Source organism: Chanos chanos, chromosome 10 (genome assembly GCF_902362185.1).
Source record: "Chanos chanos chromosome 10, fChaCha1.1, whole genome shotgun sequence".
In the NCBI taxonomy this organism is placed as follows: Eukaryota; Metazoa; Chordata; class Actinopteri; order Gonorynchiformes; family Chanidae; genus Chanos; species Chanos chanos.
In genome coordinates this window covers 18754063-18770576 of record NC_044504.1, presented here as the reverse complement: position 1 = coordinate 18770576, position 16514 = coordinate 18754063, and the positions used below count along the sequence as shown (strand labels likewise).

Below are 16514 nucleotides of genomic sequence, written 5' to 3'. Positions count from 1 at the left end.
AAGGCCCTGTGCAATAATTATATGTGAGAAACAGGTCCAAAACCAGTGCAATCAAATTCACGTAACAAAATTTCAGGTAACAAAATTTTCATCACATTGCAACAAAGCAACATTGTTTTTGAGGAGCCTGTACAGCAGTTGCTCTCGAAGAATTTCAGAATCAGGGAAGTGTGATCAAGCCCCCAAAAAAACAGACTCTCACTTAAAGGCCTCTCTTTGTTTAAACTGAACATGAACACAATACTATGGAAAATTTTCATGGAAAGGAAAAAAGAGATAGAGTGCAAGAGATGGAGAAAGATTTTGAACAAGGCCTTTCATCGGAGCCTAATACATTGTTCAGTGATTATCAAAGTACTCTTCTCCTCAAAACAAAAAGAACTGTAGGGAAGAGATCTCAGATGTTTGGTTGAGAGATATGAAATAAAGTTCTGCTTCAAACTCATTTATCAATTGCAGCACCAAATAAGCAATTGAATCATAAGCAATGCATTTCATAAGTCTGGATATTCTTATCTTGCTCTAAGACTTTTACTCATACATGTTGTAATTTAGACCAGTGCATTTCTGTTCTATTAGACTTAACACAGTTTATGTTTCATAACCACATTAAAGCACATTCATTTTCTCAATTGTGTGTATTTTCACAGTTGTGTCTCATTGTTTGTGTGTGAAGTCTCACAAGCACAGAGGAAGAGGGGGCTGGATGGGGGTGTTGGTGTTGTTTCCTGTTGCATGGCTTTGCCTTTTTATAGATAAAGATTCCTCTCTTTCTCTCTCTCTCTCTCTCTCTCTCTCTCTCTCTCTCTCTCTCTCTCTCTCTCTCTCTGTGTTTGTGTGTGTGTGTGTGCGTGTGTGTGTGTGCATGTGTAAACAGATGACGGCTGTTTAGAACTAAAGACGCAGGACTATCCTCATGAGCTGATATGACTAAACTGCCCACATGTCTCCCTTGCCATAAACATGTGAAATAAAGCCAAAACCCAGGAAAACATGCCCGTGAATCATCCTACATTAGCAAATGACACTATTTTTCTGTTCCTGTAATCATGAGATGAGTGAATTAATATCCAAAACACACTATTTATAGTTATGTCTCTGTTATGACCACAGGGTAATTTTGATAGGAGCTATTTCAGTGCTTGTCATGTGACAAAGTTCATGCTCTTCACAGGGATGAATAATATGAATATTGATTGAGAATTTGAATTTTAGGTGATATGAATATGCATCTCAGTATGAAGTGGGAGTGAAAATGCATTTGATAATGATGCAATTACTCTTCAGGGAACAGCTTATGGTCTGTGAGCTTGAGTTACTTAACACAACAAGGAGGGAGGAAACAAGAGAATGTCCTGCACAACGCAGTACCTCCACATCCACATCTACATCTACAGTGGGTGTAGAAAGTATTTAACGCCCCAGCTCCAATATGATGTGTTACAGCCCAACAACTTAATTTAAATTAAAAGACATTTGTATTGACTTTAAATTACGGTCACTATAATGTTCTCAATATAATAATAACATAATAACATACCATAACATAATATACTTAATATTTTGATGTGCTGTAACCACTTTTATTTTAAAGGAAAAATAAATTTAAAACTACATCATTGAAAAGTATTTTCTCCTTCAGTTCTCAGGCGTTTAATATTTGATTGCCGTATCTTTTGCAACAGTTATCAAGTCTTATTAGAATTTGAACAATCTGTTGATGAGAATCCACCAATGTGTGCTTAACCATTTGAATTGAGGAGAGGGATATAAAGAGATCCCAAGGAGCACCGTTAAATCAGTTATGAGGAAATGGAGGATCCACATACCTACCAATACTCTTCAAAGACCAGGTACCCCCCCCCCCCCCCCCCCCCAAAACTCAGCACAAGAAGATTGGTCAGAGCAGCAGTCGAGAGGCCAAAAATAAGTCTTAATTTTCAGTGTGACACAACTTAGATGGGAGAAATTGTGAGTCAGTCAACAGTTGCTCAGGTACTCCTGAGCAACTGAAAAAAGCTGTCATTTAAATCTGTCTTGAAATTGAAAAAAAAGGAAGCAGCCTATAAGCAAATGTGGAAAAGAGTCCTGAGTTCTGATGAGACCAAAACTGAGTTATTTGTCATTAATGCCAAGCACTATGTGTGGTGAATAAAAAGAGCATAGCTCATCGCTCAGAAAACACCATCCCCACAATGAATATGTTAGTGGCAGCAGTATGTTTTGGGGTTGTGTTTCATAAGCAGGCAGCATTGGGAGGCTTGTCAAAATAGAGTATAAAATGGATTGAGCAGAACTTCAAAACTTTGTACAGTTTGCAAATGATCTGCGACCAGGACAGCGCCTTGTATCTCAACACGACCATGGGCCATAAACATTAGCTATTCTTGAATGACTTGGAATAAGGTGAAACTCCTTTAGTGACCCAGTCTACATCCTGACTTAAATCCCAAAGAAAATTTGTGCCAGAAACGTAAAATTCCTGCATACCACTGTCACCTTCTAGTGTGTACTCCACATAAATTACTTTACAATTGTGAATCATCAGAAAATAAAGTTCTGTATGTGGGCTTTTAAAACATGAACAGCTGTTAAATAACGGGGGAAAAAACCCTCTCCGGGATTACATTGAAACAAAACACGCAAGAGATTACTCCTAGGTAAGTGTCTGAAATAATCCTGGTGTCAGTCAGGCGTTTTTGTTGCTCGGTCAGACTATAAATCGAATTCTCTGTTTTCTTTTCAATAATCCTGAAGGGTTCAAATCGATGTTAATTACTCATGAATAATGGATTACACTTGCTTTCTTTGGACGGTTTAATATTAATATGATTCGTTAGAGCTGGCGTGGTTTACGTAGTTTACGTATACTACTAGGGGAAACAGGCTCAAAGGTTCGCCTTGGAATTACTAGAACAATTTCTGAGGGGTTATACATGTATTGAAGTCTGGCCTGGTTATTGGTTGCCAGTTGGTCAGCTTATTATATAACAGGACATGACTCCGTATTCCTTTTCTTGTAATACTACTATGTGAAAATACCTTATTCTCACAGTTAGATGTGTGGACAGAGTGACCTTTCGTTATATCTAACTGGATATTTCCTTTAGGTTAAAAAAAATCCCTTTTTAGGGAAAATGAATGGTAATGGCAATAGTGAAATGACAATGTGTAATTGAAACTCCAACACCACTCGTTTGCCTATGAACCATATACAACTAACGGAAGGTCAGAAGCCTGGATGTCTTTGCTCTGGAGGAGGTGGAGAATCGTGGGCAATATGGGTATTGTAGTATAACTGTGATCACAACGGCGTTTAGTTGTATTGTTCAAGTTTATTGTTTTAAATGTCTGTATCTCTCTCTTTAAAACCTTTGCGATACATTGGCTGTGAAAATATTACATAGTATTAAATCTCGTGCACTGTGACTGAAAACCGTTTCACAGAGCACCGCCCTCGAAAAAACTACAATTCCCAAATGCAACACGGTTTGTGTGGCAGCGTTTTCGCTGCGGACGTGTAAATCACTTGTATCTGTATGGGGTGTTGGTGGAAGACGATGTGGTGTTCATAGTTTTCGATACTGCTCAAAGGCACGTTGTTTTGGTTTCTTGGTGTTAAATGACAGTGTCTAAAGTCAGCTGGTGTTTCGTTGTCTTGTAAAGTTACTTATCGGCGTAATTTGGACGTGCCGAGAGCTAACAGTTAAGCGGGTTAACGACCGTCAGCGACAAGTGGGCTTGTGGCTATATACCTTAAAGCTATGATGCCTCGAGACAATATGACCTCCCTCATTCAGAAAATCGCCAGACAAGCCCTCACAACGTTCAAAAATTCGTCTTTGGTTGGTGAGAACAACAAAGTTTTTGTGGAAAACCAAGCTAAATTGAAAAGCCTCCTCGCCGAAATCAAAGCAGCGGATTTGAAGATTGTACCCCGAAAAGTTGACAGCCCTACTCTCCATGTACCTCATAGTCCCCCTGTTACATACATGCCAATATGCGAAACTGACGCCTTCAGTATGGGAGTATTTTTGTTAAAGACTGGGACTTGCATCCCTCTTCATGACCACCCGGGAATGCACGGCATGCTGAAAGTATTATATGGTAAGGTCAGAATTAGTTGTTTTGATAGACTGGAGAAGCCACCTGACGTTGCCAGTGGTGTGCAGTTCAACCCTCCACTGCTACCTTTCCAGAGGAGTTCGATTAGGCGCTCGGTGTTGAGGTCGGTGGGTGAATACACAGAGGAAAGTAGTCCATGTGTGTTAACACCTCAGAGGGACAACATCCACCAAATCGACGCTGTTGACGGACCCACCGCTTTCCTCGACATTTTGGCCCCGCCATACGACCCAGATGATGGTAGGGACTGCCATTATTATAAAGTTGTGCAGTCTGATTTGGAGGCCGCGGATAAAAAAACTGAGGCCCAGGGTCCGACAGAGGTATGGCTAATGGAAATACCGCAGCCGACTGATTTTTGGTGTGGCGGCGAAGCTTACCCTGGACCAGAGGTATCCATCTAAAGATTTATTTTCCAAGAGCAACTTATTTGACGCATATAAACCTGGAGCACGCACCTTGGACTGAAAGAACCACCCTCAGGACATTCTTTGAAAAGACTGCCTTATGTGTTGTAGGCAGTGAGATGAATATGTTAAAATGATACCGCATGGGACGGTGGTTTCTAAGACCGTAGCATCTTACGGAAGGCTTCATGCACTTTGTCCATCAAAATGTGACTCCCCAAATGTTGATTGTGTCAGTGTGACGATGCATTTTGCTTGATTTGAAGAGTTATACAAATGTTGATAATCTCCACAAGCACTTACCGCTAACAGATCCTTTGAAATAGCTTGACTGATTCATAATCTGCAGGATTGTATCTTCTTTTGAAGTAAAGTATCTCAGTGCTTTTATGATTTTGTTCGACTCAGCAAAATATGAATCTAGAAATTGGTTCAAATGAGGGATTCAAGTTTGAGAGGGTTACATTAATCTGTTCATTTGACAATAAACAAAAAGACATGTCATAAACATCTGTATTGTCAGTTCAGTTTTTAAATATAATATGAAGTGCTGAACCACATTATAGGTGTATGAAATGCTAGGTCTTCTAAGCCTGTGTCCATGTTTTCAGGATGGTAATGTAACAGTCAAGGTTTGGAAAATCAGATGAAAATAATCTAAAGTCAATCAGTTTTTCATTTTTTTTACCTCAGTTAATAGTTCATGTATTCAAACAATGAGTTACTGCATTTACAGCAACCTTTAGATGTGAGCTGAAAGGGAATATGTTAAACACTGTTGAGGAAGAGGTTTGAGTACAGTGGTCTACCTTGAATGAGTTTGGGAGGGTTACACTATGACTTGTTCATCTTTCAAATTAATGTGAAATAAAAACAGGAGAAATGGAGCAACTGAAAGACTTTGCCAGACCAACTCAGACATGTGTAATTCAAGGCTTCTAAAAATATATGGAAACAGTAGTGGTAACTCATTGTTAGCACGAAAACTGAGTGAAACTTAATCAGCCAGGAATGTGGTTTGTGAATGACCAGAAGGCATATGCATGCTTTGATTGACAAATTCACTGGCTCAGGTAGGTACCCCTCTGAAAGATTAACTCAATCTTTTCAAAGTCCAGTCCTAAGGAAGTAGTTGTAATTGACCAAAATGAGTTCACTGACTTATAAAGCCCTTAATTAATTGATCCAGATTTGTTAATACTGGGCTGGAGTGCAAATATGAAGTGTCATGGGTCTTCAGAGCAGAAACTGGGCAACACTGTTTACAGTTAAGAACATACAGGCTCATCATTCTTCTAAGAATAGGACTCCATGCTTTTTTGTGGATTTTTATGGAAGTTTAAGCTGAGGTGTCACTCTTTTTGTAGCTTGACAGGGTCTCAGAGGTGCTGTGGTCAGCATAGACCTGTTTAATAAAAATGTTTTCTACATAGCTACCAGAACGCATGTACATACTGGTCCTTGTCTAATCACAGCTGCAGAGTTTGGTTCTGGCCTGTGCCATTTTAAGCATTTGTCAGGTATTTTTCCAAAATGACCAGTTTTGTTTTGCTTCCTAACACTGTCCATGTTATATAGCACGTTAACAGAGGCCACGTGCCTCAGTGTTGCATTGCATTTTCTGTAGGCCTACCTTTCCTGACGGTTCTCAGTCTACACCTAATGGCGTCACACGATATTACTAAGCTAATATCGTAAGAAATTCCACTGAAATTCATTTGGCTATTTAGCTCTATTCGCCCTCAACTGCGTGACGTCTGATCCATCTTAACACATTACAACGTCTTGAAAGCACCTCTAGTCATACAATACTGAAATTACTTGACAAACTGTAGCCTCTAGTGGCACGGCCCGGTAATGTCTGACGCAAACTCGTTGTGCTTGAGAGTGTGTTTTATCTTTGCCTTTGAAAAGCGCACCAGCTTGAGTTTAAAATGTGTTATGAATGAGGCGAGGCGCATAATGAACACATGATAGTTGTAATTCCGGTGTATTTATTTCAATTGTACATTTGCTCCCGTCTTTTAAGACATTCACAGAAGTCGGGGCAGCGTAAGCGTTGAACACTTTTGAACCATGTCGGAACAAAATAAAATAAATTGTAAACAAGGCGCGTAATAAAATCACCATCAATCTTTTAAAAACAAAGCCATTAAACACATACAGTAGCTACTACACAAAGTAAGTCCAAGAGCTGAAAATGTAGATGGAACATTTTTGTAAAATACAGACAAGATACGTAGCGCTCTCCTGACAACCCTGTGGTTCTAAGTAACATTTTAATCCAAAATCTTGCTAATTAATAACTATTTCCCACAATAAAACGTGTTTTAAAAACGACAGTTGAAGTAACAGTTTTTGTGTTGAGGCAAACCATCTGAAACAAATTGGATGTCTGTTTGAAAGAGAGTTTCCCATCAGTGGCAAGTGTAAACATGAACAGTTTACTAGACAGCGCTTATTTGAACCGTTCTCATGTTCTCACATTCAGTCCACCCCTACATGTATCGTTTCATCAAATGTTTCAGACCGATTTTAAAGTCCAGCCCCTGCCCGTGTCTCAAGTTCCAGAGAAATGGACAGTGGTCACACTAAGGCTTACATTGCCGATGCTGCTGCAGCCGCACTCGCGTCCATGACAGAAGCCTTTTTCTCCTTTTGTCTAAGGTGAATTTTAGTGTGCCTCCTTCGCTCGTCGCTCCTTGCAAACTTTCTGCCGCAGTAATCGCACGAAAAAGGCTTTTCTCCTGTGTGCGTACGGATGTGTGTGGTTAGATGGTCACTTCGGCTGAAATTACGCATGCAGATACGACACTGAAACGGTTTGTGCCCTGTGTGGATGCGAATGTGTCGCGTAAGCTCGTCCGATCGGGAGAATCTGCGATCACATCCTTCTGCGGGGCAAGGATATGGCCTTTCATGGACAGGCGTCTTGGTCGGTCGGTTTGGGTACTTTCTTGGTCGAAGTATCGGTCTTAGTGGCAAATTTTGGGGGCTGAAATCTGTAGGTGGTCGCGGCCCTTCTGTAACTGGAGCTGCTAGTGTAAAATTTCGTATAGTGTTCAAAGGAGTCAAAGGTGGCGGGACTCGTATTGATTCTAATGAGCACGGGAACGGCTTTCTGTCAGGGAAACCCTGCATGTCCCTCTGGCTATTGGTCTGGTAAAAACCTCCGTATTCTGGTATAATAGAGAAAAGCGCACTATCTATGGTAGGCTTTGGAGATGAATAGGATGGTGGAGGATACGTTATTGGGCAGGTAGTAGTTGACAGGAAAGCAGACGGGTCCTGGTAAACCTCTGCGCTGCAGGTGTATGGTGGAGGTGCGTTGTACATGTGCTCCATTTCGCCTTGAACTTGCGGTGTGGGACAGATTGGAACTCCAGAGAGGTTTGCTGGACCTGGGGAGTCCGGGGATACTGATCCCGGGGATGGAGGCTTTGTGCCCAGTACGCCAGCACTAACCACGTTTATGACGCCCTCTGGGTTCCAGGTCCCCCCTGCGCACTGCGAGTCGATTGAAAATTTTCCAGTGTAGGCGAAAGGTGGATTGCGTTGCGTGAAGCTGCTTGGGTATGACAAGTCGAGATCCCGTTTTTCCACGTTTAATGTGCCGCTAATGAATCCATCTGTGAAGAAAAAGTGACAAGTCAGTAATTTACGCATTGTATTACACTTTTAAATGTGGTTTAAAAGATTGCACATTCTGTTGCAGTAACATTCAAGCTGCAGTATTCTCCAAGGATTCTTGAATAAATCTCATCAGAAGTAGCTTTATATTCCATCCGAAATCATCTTCATTATCTCTAGATACCGTTTTCGTTCAACAACTTAATGTACATCCCTCAAAACTTCAGAACTGAACTTTTACAACAGTCCAACAGACACCTTTAATTCCACCAGATTTTGTACGGAGACCTTGAATATTGTCCAGAGAAAAGTCCTCGTAACGAATTTAAAGCAGGAAGTGTCGCTGATTGATTAATGTCGCGATGATGATACGAACTTAACTTACCTCCTGTAACACCAGCACTGAACTGATCGGAAAGTCTTCCAGCTTCTACATTCGGAAACACGGATGGTATTGATGTAGAGATTTCATCTATAGAGTAAATATTCTCAGGAATGGAGCGCACGAAATCACTCAGCGACCCTGGCAGTTTATCCGCAATTTTGGCTGTCATTTTCGGCAATGATGATCTTCTCTTAACACTCTTGGAATAATATTTTCAGGTCTATTCTTCAGGTGCTCCTGGTGAACTTCACTCACCAATTTGTTTCGCATTAATGGCCAACATTTGCCATCATTACTTTTGACTGTTGCGCGGTATTTGACGATGAATGCACCTGTAACTCCGACCGCTGCTCTATCAACGAATGACAGTTGAGGCTTGACATGTGGTAGTAGGCATTTAATGAGAGTCTTTGAATGCCCCGTTACGTCACTGACCATAGAAGGACTGTATTGGTACGAAAAAGAGGTTGGGCTGAAGAATGGGTTGCAGGCCTTCGATGACGTCAAAGAGTCCCTCTCTTCTCTCTAACACGTGTAAAGACAGAAAAATCACAATATGGGCCACCGTGTCAGTGTAAGCTACTTTTTATGAAAGCGTATAGTACAACTTTGCAATATAAAGTTTTTGATGACTTTGTCAGTAGTGATCGATATACTGCACACTTCTGTATCGGAAAGTCTACGATGTCACGAATTCCGGTCGGGTCACCCTCCTTAAATGGATATTATCCGGTACCCTAAGTCACGCCTCTTTATGCTTATATGGAAGGCATCCGGGAAACTCTATTCGGAAAAAATCGTGTCGTTCCGAGTGGGTATGGGCTGTGAAGAAACCACAATACATAGCGATCGCAACTTCCCTGAGTAAGTCGGAAAGTGTTATTTGAATAGGATCGGAAAATGCATTATAGTTGAGGAGCTAAAACGGAAAATAACGTTCCTCTCATCACACTTACCCCCGTGTGTCTGCTGTAAGTCTTTAATTATTCAGAATATTTTGGAGAGATTTTGGAGAGTGGGAATTCTGATAACATTTTTCAGATGGATCTACAATACCAGAACCTCCACATGAATATTTTGTCAGTTTAATAGTCTGAGTCAAAGATTGAGTCAAGCTTTAATACTGAGTCAAGAATTTTTTTTTTTTAATAAAATGTTTGTTTTGGCGGTTCCAGACCGATTGTAGAATAGATAAGACAAAACAAACCGACCGAGAGAAATCTTTGATATCCATACACTGGATCAATGAGAAAGGTCCAAAATGACATCCAGGTCAAATATGTATTTTGAAATACCTGAATAACTGGTTAAGTCTTAATATTTTTTCAAGGCTCCCTCTCTTGTGCCCTCTTTTGTTGCTGAAGTTGTAATCAGACTGAATATGTAAAAAAAAAAAAAAGTGATTCCAAGTATCCATGCCATACAGAAACTTTATGGTTCTAGTTTTACTTAATCCTGCTAGTTTGAGATTTCTGGTCAACAGAGTGAGGTCACAAGGGAGGGATCACTGAAGATAAGCCTCGACTGGACATGTCCATCATATATTCTGAAGACTAATTCGTCCTAAGTATGTCATACAATATTTTAAAATTGATTGTGTCTCTGAAATAAATACCTAACTTCGTATCTCATAAGCAGAAAATGATTTTATCAAAATGGTAACATTAATGACACAAGTTCCTCCCTCTGATGCTGTTAAATTATTATGAATATATAGGCCATCTGTTCTTTTGCTGTTTGGTTTTGCAGGGTATCTTTCAGTTCATTTGTCAACGCTTTTGTGTTTTATGATGTAATGTGTAGAGATAAACATACGCTCAACAATACTACTTATAGCCATCATGTCATGAAAATCTTTGAACACCCCTTTTAACCATACATTTTGATTCAGCATTTCAATATATGTCGCGTTGTGACTTGTTCATTTAAGTAGAGTAGAACTGACTATATTGTGATGTGAAATGTTACTTAATTTGGTGATATTTGCTAGAATTTGCTAGAACTCATTACAGTTTTGTTGTTATACCTCAGTGGTTGCTATAGCAAGTGTATGGAAAACTTCTGAGTCCGCTCTGTCTACACCCCAACGGCTGAATTTATACTTATACAACCATTCAATCCCAGATAGTTCACTATGCTGTCGCACATTTCCTCCATGGTCGATGACAATTTTGATAAAGTATATGACCATCTCCAGCATTGCATGAAACCATACGTCATGCTGTGTTTTTCTAACACTGTGATCTATTTTCATCAGTGGCAGTATGAGCCATGGAGCATTTGCTGTGCCTGTGATTCCACCCACACCAGAGAGAAGCCCAGATTCACCAGACTCTCTGCCAAAGCAGTGACTGATTAATCATACACTTTATCTACAATCACACTACCTCTATTCAACTCTTTACCTCTGTCTCCCTTTGTCTCACTCTCACGCATATTAAATTAAGCCTCTTATCACTTCCAACGGCTAGAATTTTGATACATAGTTTAGGATATTTCTTTTCACACTTGGATGTGTGCATCTTGGATGTTTTTCAGAAAAAAAACCTTATTCAGGTATCCTCACCTGAGGCTAAGAAAATTCAGAATGATGACGTGTGTGTTGTGCTGGTGATGGGGGTGGAGGTGGGGCAAGACAAGTTTGCAGCACTGGTAATTATAAGACTGTGTCACTCACTGATAAAAAAAAGAAGTCCTGTATACACTGTGTGTGAGACTGAGCGGCAGTAATGACATTTCTCTAATGAAGGTTAGAATCTCCTCCCCTTTATGCACACACTGTATTAATTCCCTTTCAGTCACAAGAGATACTGCAGCTCTGATAATGTGTGTGATCTTAAAAAGTCATCAGAGATCAGCTCAGTAATATCTTCAAGCCTTTGGTTTTAATGAGTTCATATGCTAATAAGAGTCCTCTGTGAGTGATTTAAACATACCTTATGACATCTAACCAATCACACATGAGAACTCGAGGGAGCTTGTTTGGAAATCGTAGCTCTGCCATTCAGATTTTTTTTTTAAATCAGCAATTACGAGTTTTATAATAAATGGGCATGAATTATTTACCTTAATTTCCCCCTCATATGATGATTTCCGGGTGCCTCACTATTCCTATTACATTGTGAACACCGAGCAAAACAGCCACTCTGTCTTTAAATAGTTGAAGGACATTGTTTCTAGCCTGCTCTAAATGTGCCCGTCCTTTGTCTAACGCCTACAGCCTCAAAAATGTTTGCTCGTTATAACGGCATGTCTATCTTTTTGTCTCTGTCTCTCCAAATTCAAAAACCTTTGATTTTTCACTTAAGCAAAAAAAAAAAATTGTGTTTTTTGAAACATTAGATATGAGGAATGACATAGTTTATAAAAAAGTTTAACATCAACTATATCTCTTCATGGGAAAGTGATGCAGAATCATCATGAATCTGTACAAATGTGAAAGAGTAACAGAAAAAGACGGAATACGGTAATAAAACATTTTTTTTTCTGCAAGTTATGTCGTAGCAGATGGCACTTCATTTCAGAAGGGTACTTGGCACCCCCCCTCGTCTCTCAACAGTCCCTCCTCCCCTGCGCCCCTCCCATGCCCCCTTTGCCCTACACGCCCACACAGCGCCATGTTGGGTTGGGTTCACAGCCCGTTTTGTTTGCATGCGCTTTGGTGTCGCGCGGGAGCCCGATGACCCCTGCACATGACGATTAATCAAATGCCACGAAACGATTTTTCTAAAATAGATTATTCCCTTTCATAATGTAGCAGTCTGGTGTTAAGCACAGTCTTATGCCTATCTGAATGCATCTCATTATTCAGTGCAGATATCGCACCATCTGCACCCTTTGCATTTCTTCTCTTTACTTTTCATGAAAATTTTTCACAATTTTGAATATAAAATATATTTAACGTTACACATTATTTGTACTTTTAATGCATGTAATGCATACAATATGCATTTATAGTAGATGCTGGTAAGGTACTAATCCGAGGGTGTCTCTAAAGATCAAATGGTTTTACCAGTTATTGGGTGGACAGTATGTGTAGAGTGTACAGTATGAGGCAATGAAAACATGTAATAATTGTCTAACATTTCTGTGCATGTTAACTCTAATCTCTAATCTAATCTGGTCTTTAGAATACATGTTTAATAGTTTTTATGACATAGTGTTGTTGCTGCATATGTAGCAATGAAGAGATTAAGTTTGGATAGCACAATATGCACATCCTTAACACATTTACTGTTAATTTTCATACATATAAGCAATCAGTTATGTTCTGTGCTTAGATTACAGACAGTCCAGAATTTCACTCCAGTTTAACAGACAGAACAGAAAGCTATCTTAAGTGCACACACACACACACACACACACACACACACACATTCAGACTTCTAGTCACTCACATCAAAATATTATTCTGTAAAATTAGTCTATGTGTGCATCGCTTACCATGAATAACTGCTGTATCCACAGAGGAGTAGCTCAGGGCCCCCTCCAGTAGTCCAGTGTACTTGGTCACAACAATATTTGCTTCACCCAGTGCTCTCAATACTCTCTCGTGCTGCCAATCAACGGACACATCAGAATGTCACTGAAGGAAAACTGAGCAGTTGTATCCAGTTAACATACTTAATACTGGTTACTCTGTCACTAGGAACAACCCCAAAATTCAGACAATAGGTTTGCTCCCACCTCCAAACATCCGCACAGTTGAAATTGTTATGGTAATGAATTAGGTTTTGGGGGATCCAGCAGATTGGGTCAGAAAAGGTTTCTTTGATTGGAGGAACCCGTAGGTGTTCAGGTCACACACGCACACCATGCCTAGGGCGTGGTCTCTGTGACAGCTGCCTCCATGGCGACAGGGTTCTAGAACACCATTAACTCTAAGAACACAAGAGAAAGATTATCAGTCTAAGAAAGACTCGTGTCAAATAGAGATTTGATTGCTCTCAGATATATTAATGCATTATTTTGATTGAAATAGTGATTCGAATCTTACACCAATCTAGTGTATGCATTGCAGTCAAACCCAGTGTGTCACCTTGTGATCACTGTGGGATGAGGATGATTACCAAATGAAAGTTCTTAACTTGTTTACTTGGACATCAAATCATCAGGAGGCTCTGGAAGGTTGTGAGCACGCTGAAAATATCAATCTTTTCTCCTCTTTTTCTCTCCATCTCTATCCATCTCTCTCAGTCATTGACTTCTGACCTTTTTATGGTCATCCTCAACCATTAGTGGTCCTTACAGAGTAATTAGGACTCAAACTTGTCATTAGACCAATAAGTCTCTGTGCCATCACACCACTATGATTATAGATCAGTGAATTATGGAATTAATCATATTCAAACAAAAAAACAGTAACACATTAAGCAAATGGCTTCATTTAAGCACATTAGTTTTGACCTGGCTTGATCTTCCAGCATCTTTGTGGGGTGAAGCCTCTAGGGACTGGTAAGTGGGTAGAGTGAAAGAAAACAACAGTGTTTTCGTTATTTAATATAATCAGATTGCTCAGTCTTTTTCATTTCTGTTCAGCTAAAGGATAAAAGGAAACATCATATTCAGTGAAAAATGAATCACTCATGTTTAACTTTAGATGACTCAATTTAGGCACATCCTTTGTTACCGGGGTGGAGGGATTTGTTCTTTGGGAACCAGTGTTACATTGTTTAATGTGAGCAGCATGACATGAGGTAATAGTTGCAGACAGTGCAACTAAGTCCTGGACTATTCTTAATCCTTCTTCTAGTAATCATTCTAGAAAGGTTTATGGGTCAATGTATGTGTCCCAGCAGAAAGAATAATTTCGACCTTGTGGTTAATGTCTCTCATGAAGCAGTCTAAGGAATAGATGAGTGAACCTAAAATTCTCCCGAAAACCACATACCCTCCAACTCCCCCTATCACAGTATGCGTGGGTGGATGGACCAAGAAGATGGATGACTGTGCTGGCCATGCCTGATGGATACTACCCACGTCATAGACACAAGACAAAGACATTACGAGGTAGGATTGATGAGATAGGGGGTGTTTATGGTGTGGTGTAAACACTAGCCAGGCCCACCAGAGACTGAAAATTCACATTCATTTTCTTAAGTTACTCATGGGTGTAAACACAAATATCTTGGCCCTGTTTGTAAATATGTGTGTGTATGAATGAACATGTAATTGTGTGCATATTTGCATGTGTGTGTGCAGGACTGGAGAGGTCAGTACAGATAGAAATGGTAATACAATTTTGGATTACCTACTTATTTTTTTGGAGAAAGCGCATTGCTAAAATGCGTTAGATATTAAAATGTCACAGACTCTCTCTCTCTCCATACACACACATTATATACATACATACATACATACATACATACACACACACACACATATATATATGTGTGTGTGTGTGTGTGTGTGTGAGAATATGTATGTGTATGTATATATATATATATATATATATATATATATATATATATATATATATATAGAGAGAGAGAGAGAGAGAGAGAGAGAGAGAGAGAGAGAGAGAGAGAGAGAGAGAGAGATTCTTGCTGTTGTATACTGTTGTTCTATACTGTTGCTTTACAAACTGTATTTGAATGTCAAAGAATTTCCAAAATATTAATTTGACATTGACTATTGAGAAGTATAATACAGATACAGCTATGTGTCTATTGTCATTATAACTTTATTACACAGTTTTGCAGGCTATAGAATTCATAACATTAAGCTGTAATTATTGACATTAAACCTGCGTAAGCATTGGCAGAACCATTTGGGTTTGTACAGTGTCAGCCCCTAAAAAGACACTCCAAAGATCATCTAAACATGAGACAATGCTCAGTGTGTGTGTGTGAATTAAACATGAGAGCCTGCTAAGCTTTATGAAGGAGGCCAAATAATAGGATAAATGCATGTGGCATAATCAGTGTCTTTGAAGTGTAAATATAAATTTACTCTAATTTACTGATGTTTAGGGCATATTATAGTTTTCTGTTTGTTTATTTTTCATATTGAGATTATTCTAAAGGCCAATGTATGTTATTTTATAGTTTAGTTGCTCTGTTTTTTTTTTTTTTACACTTGAGGTAATGAGAGCTGCTATATAAAACATTATAGAAAGTGAGTGTTGATATAATAGGAATTTTAAGCATCATTGTGTAAACCAGTTGTATTATTGCACAACTGCATTAATATATATGTTGTTCAGGTATATTTGATATAAGATTCAGCTGCTATAATTATTTACAACACCAATTAAAACTACCCACCTTAATATACTTTGTGATGGTCTTGACAAAGGAAACATCTAGCACATTTAAATATGTAAGCGGTCAACAATAGACTTTAGTTAGACCTCCCATAAAAACAAAGCAGACATTATTTTGCTGAGAGAACTGCAATAAACAAAATACCTTCTTCTTCTTCTTGATCATCTCAGTAATACTAATAACTACAGATTGAATGATTGCTTTTTAGTTTTCTGAAGAGACAAACTACATATATATTTGAATATAATGAACAACAGATAAACAGATGAATACAACTACAATTTTGGACGTATCGTTAAAATTGATAGTATTTTATACAGGCCTTTATGATATTGTCGACAAAACTTCAGGGACTACTGGAATCGTTTAACATGGTTCTTTTTAAAGCTCGGGTCTTTATTACGGTTCTATGTGTTTTCCTGAGGTTCATGGGGCCAAGTCGCGACATTTTCGTGGTGGCTTTTGCTCCACTAGCGAGTAGGTTGTGCTCTGTGTTGATGGAGCAACATTGTTAACGCTAAGTTAATGGAATTCACCCACATTGGAGCCATTTATCAATACACTAGATGGCGCTACATGTGTCGTGCAAAGAGTTCATGACATGAGGATCCAGTGTTGAATGGTTGCGCAAGTTGAGAAGTTTGTCACTGAGTGCAGGGTATCCGGAGAATAAAAGCAAAATAAGCAATGACAGTAAATAAA

General features: G+C 39.3%; 2 protein-coding genes across 2 annotated transcripts; one reads left to right on the top strand and one right to left on the bottom strand.

Moving 5' to 3' along the window:
• Positions 1 to 3556: 3556 nt before the first annotated feature.
• adob (2-aminoethanethiol (cysteamine) dioxygenase b) lies at positions 3557 to 5040 on the top strand. Its single transcript, XM_030786397.1, has one exon. It carries the CDS (start codon positions 3765 to 3767, stop codon positions 4527 to 4529), a length of 765 nt encoding a protein of 254 aa, XP_030642257.1. The 5' UTR covers positions 3557 to 3764; the 3' UTR covers positions 4530 to 5040.
• Positions 5041 to 7130: 2090 nt separating this feature from the next.
• Positions 7131 to 8716, bottom strand: egr2a (early growth response 2a). The gene is made up of 2 exons (XM_030787436.1): positions 8548 to 8716; positions 7131 to 8161 (listed from the first exon to the last, which is right to left on the bottom strand). The coding sequence occupies exons 1-2, from the start codon at positions 8714 to 8716 to the stop codon at positions 7131 to 7133; spliced, it is 1200 nt and encodes a 399-aa protein (XP_030643296.1).
• Between the last annotated feature and the right edge of the window lie 7798 nt (positions 8717 to 16514).

Excerpts from the sequence above, each read along its gene's own strand:
- egr2a (XM_030787436.1), bottom strand. The coding sequence starts at position 8,716 with ATGACAGCCAAAATTGCGGATAAACTGCCAGGGTCGCTGAGTGATTTC. Across the intron at positions 8,162-8,547 it reads CAGTGCTGGTGTTACAGGAG|ATGGATTCATTAGCGGCACA; the intron begins GTAAGTTAAGTT and ends TTTTCTTCACAG.
- adob (XM_030786397.1), top strand. The coding sequence starts at position 3,765 with ATGATGCCTCGAGACAATATGACCTCCCTCATTCAGAAAATCGCCAGA.